This window comes from Myotis davidii, unplaced genomic scaffold (assembly GCF_000327345.1).
Source record: "Myotis davidii unplaced genomic scaffold, ASM32734v1 scaffold586, whole genome shotgun sequence".
Lineage (NCBI taxonomy): Eukaryota > Metazoa > Chordata > Mammalia > Chiroptera > Vespertilionidae > Myotis > Myotis davidii.
Window position 1 is genome coordinate 840,815 of NW_006296809.1, and position 761 is coordinate 841,575.

The window sequence follows — 761 nt, forward strand, 5'->3', positions numbered from 1 at the left end:
AGCTTGGGCTTGCTGTTGAAGGGGCAGCCTTTGAACTCGCGCCCGGACGCCACCTGCTTGTGGACCACCCTGCTCCGCAGCTGCTCCACCGTGCGGGCCAGGATGTCCTTCTCCATCTTCGTCCCCCCGACGGGCTTGCGGTCCACCTCTTCCTTGGGCACCTGGGGTCACAGGGACAGGGCCTGGCCCAGGGCAGAGGGAGGCGCGCCCCGTGCAGGGGTCACCAGGGAGCCCCGGCGTGAGCCAGGCGGGCGCCTCCCTCTGAACGGCATGGACGGGGATTTGGCTCAAGCAGTTGGATCTTAGGACCAGGAGACCAGGTGATGGCAGGGGTGGCACATAAGCCTGATTGTCTCTTTGAGAACCAACTGGAGAGGACATGGACTAGGTGGTTCGGGTGTCACATGGGTTTATTAAGTACAAAACAGGCCATTTTTGTCATAAATAGGGACCACATCCTGTTATCCAAGCATGTCAAACTCAAAGGCTAACATGGGCCAAATAAACAAGGTTTAAGTGTATGTGGGCCTCAAAAAAACAAATAAACATAAGTAAACTCAGATGTGAAATCAAATCCATCTTCTAATGAAAAATAAGGCAGCTGTGAAATAATGCGGTGGCCGCTGTCCTGGGAGCTCCCTGCTCACGGCTGACTGCCTGGCCACTCGAGTTTGCCTGCTCCTTCAGGGCCAGGAGGCCGGGGCTCTGCACGGAGCACGGTCCTTGAAAAAGGCTTTCAAAGGACGTTCTGAACCTGTGCT

General features: G+C 56.1%; 1 protein-coding gene across 1 annotated transcript in view; it reads right to left on the reverse strand.

Annotated features, from left to right (window-relative positions):
• CFAP74 (cilia and flagella associated protein 74) overlaps positions 1 to 761 on the reverse strand; it is a 42,657-nt gene that overhangs the window by 31,398 nt on the left and 10,498 nt on the right. Inside the window, 1 exon segment of the mRNA XM_006772562.2 lies at positions 1 to 161. This exon segment is cut by the window's left edge and continues 8 nt beyond it. Coding sequence (XP_006772625.2) covers positions 1 to 161 — 161 coding nt within the window.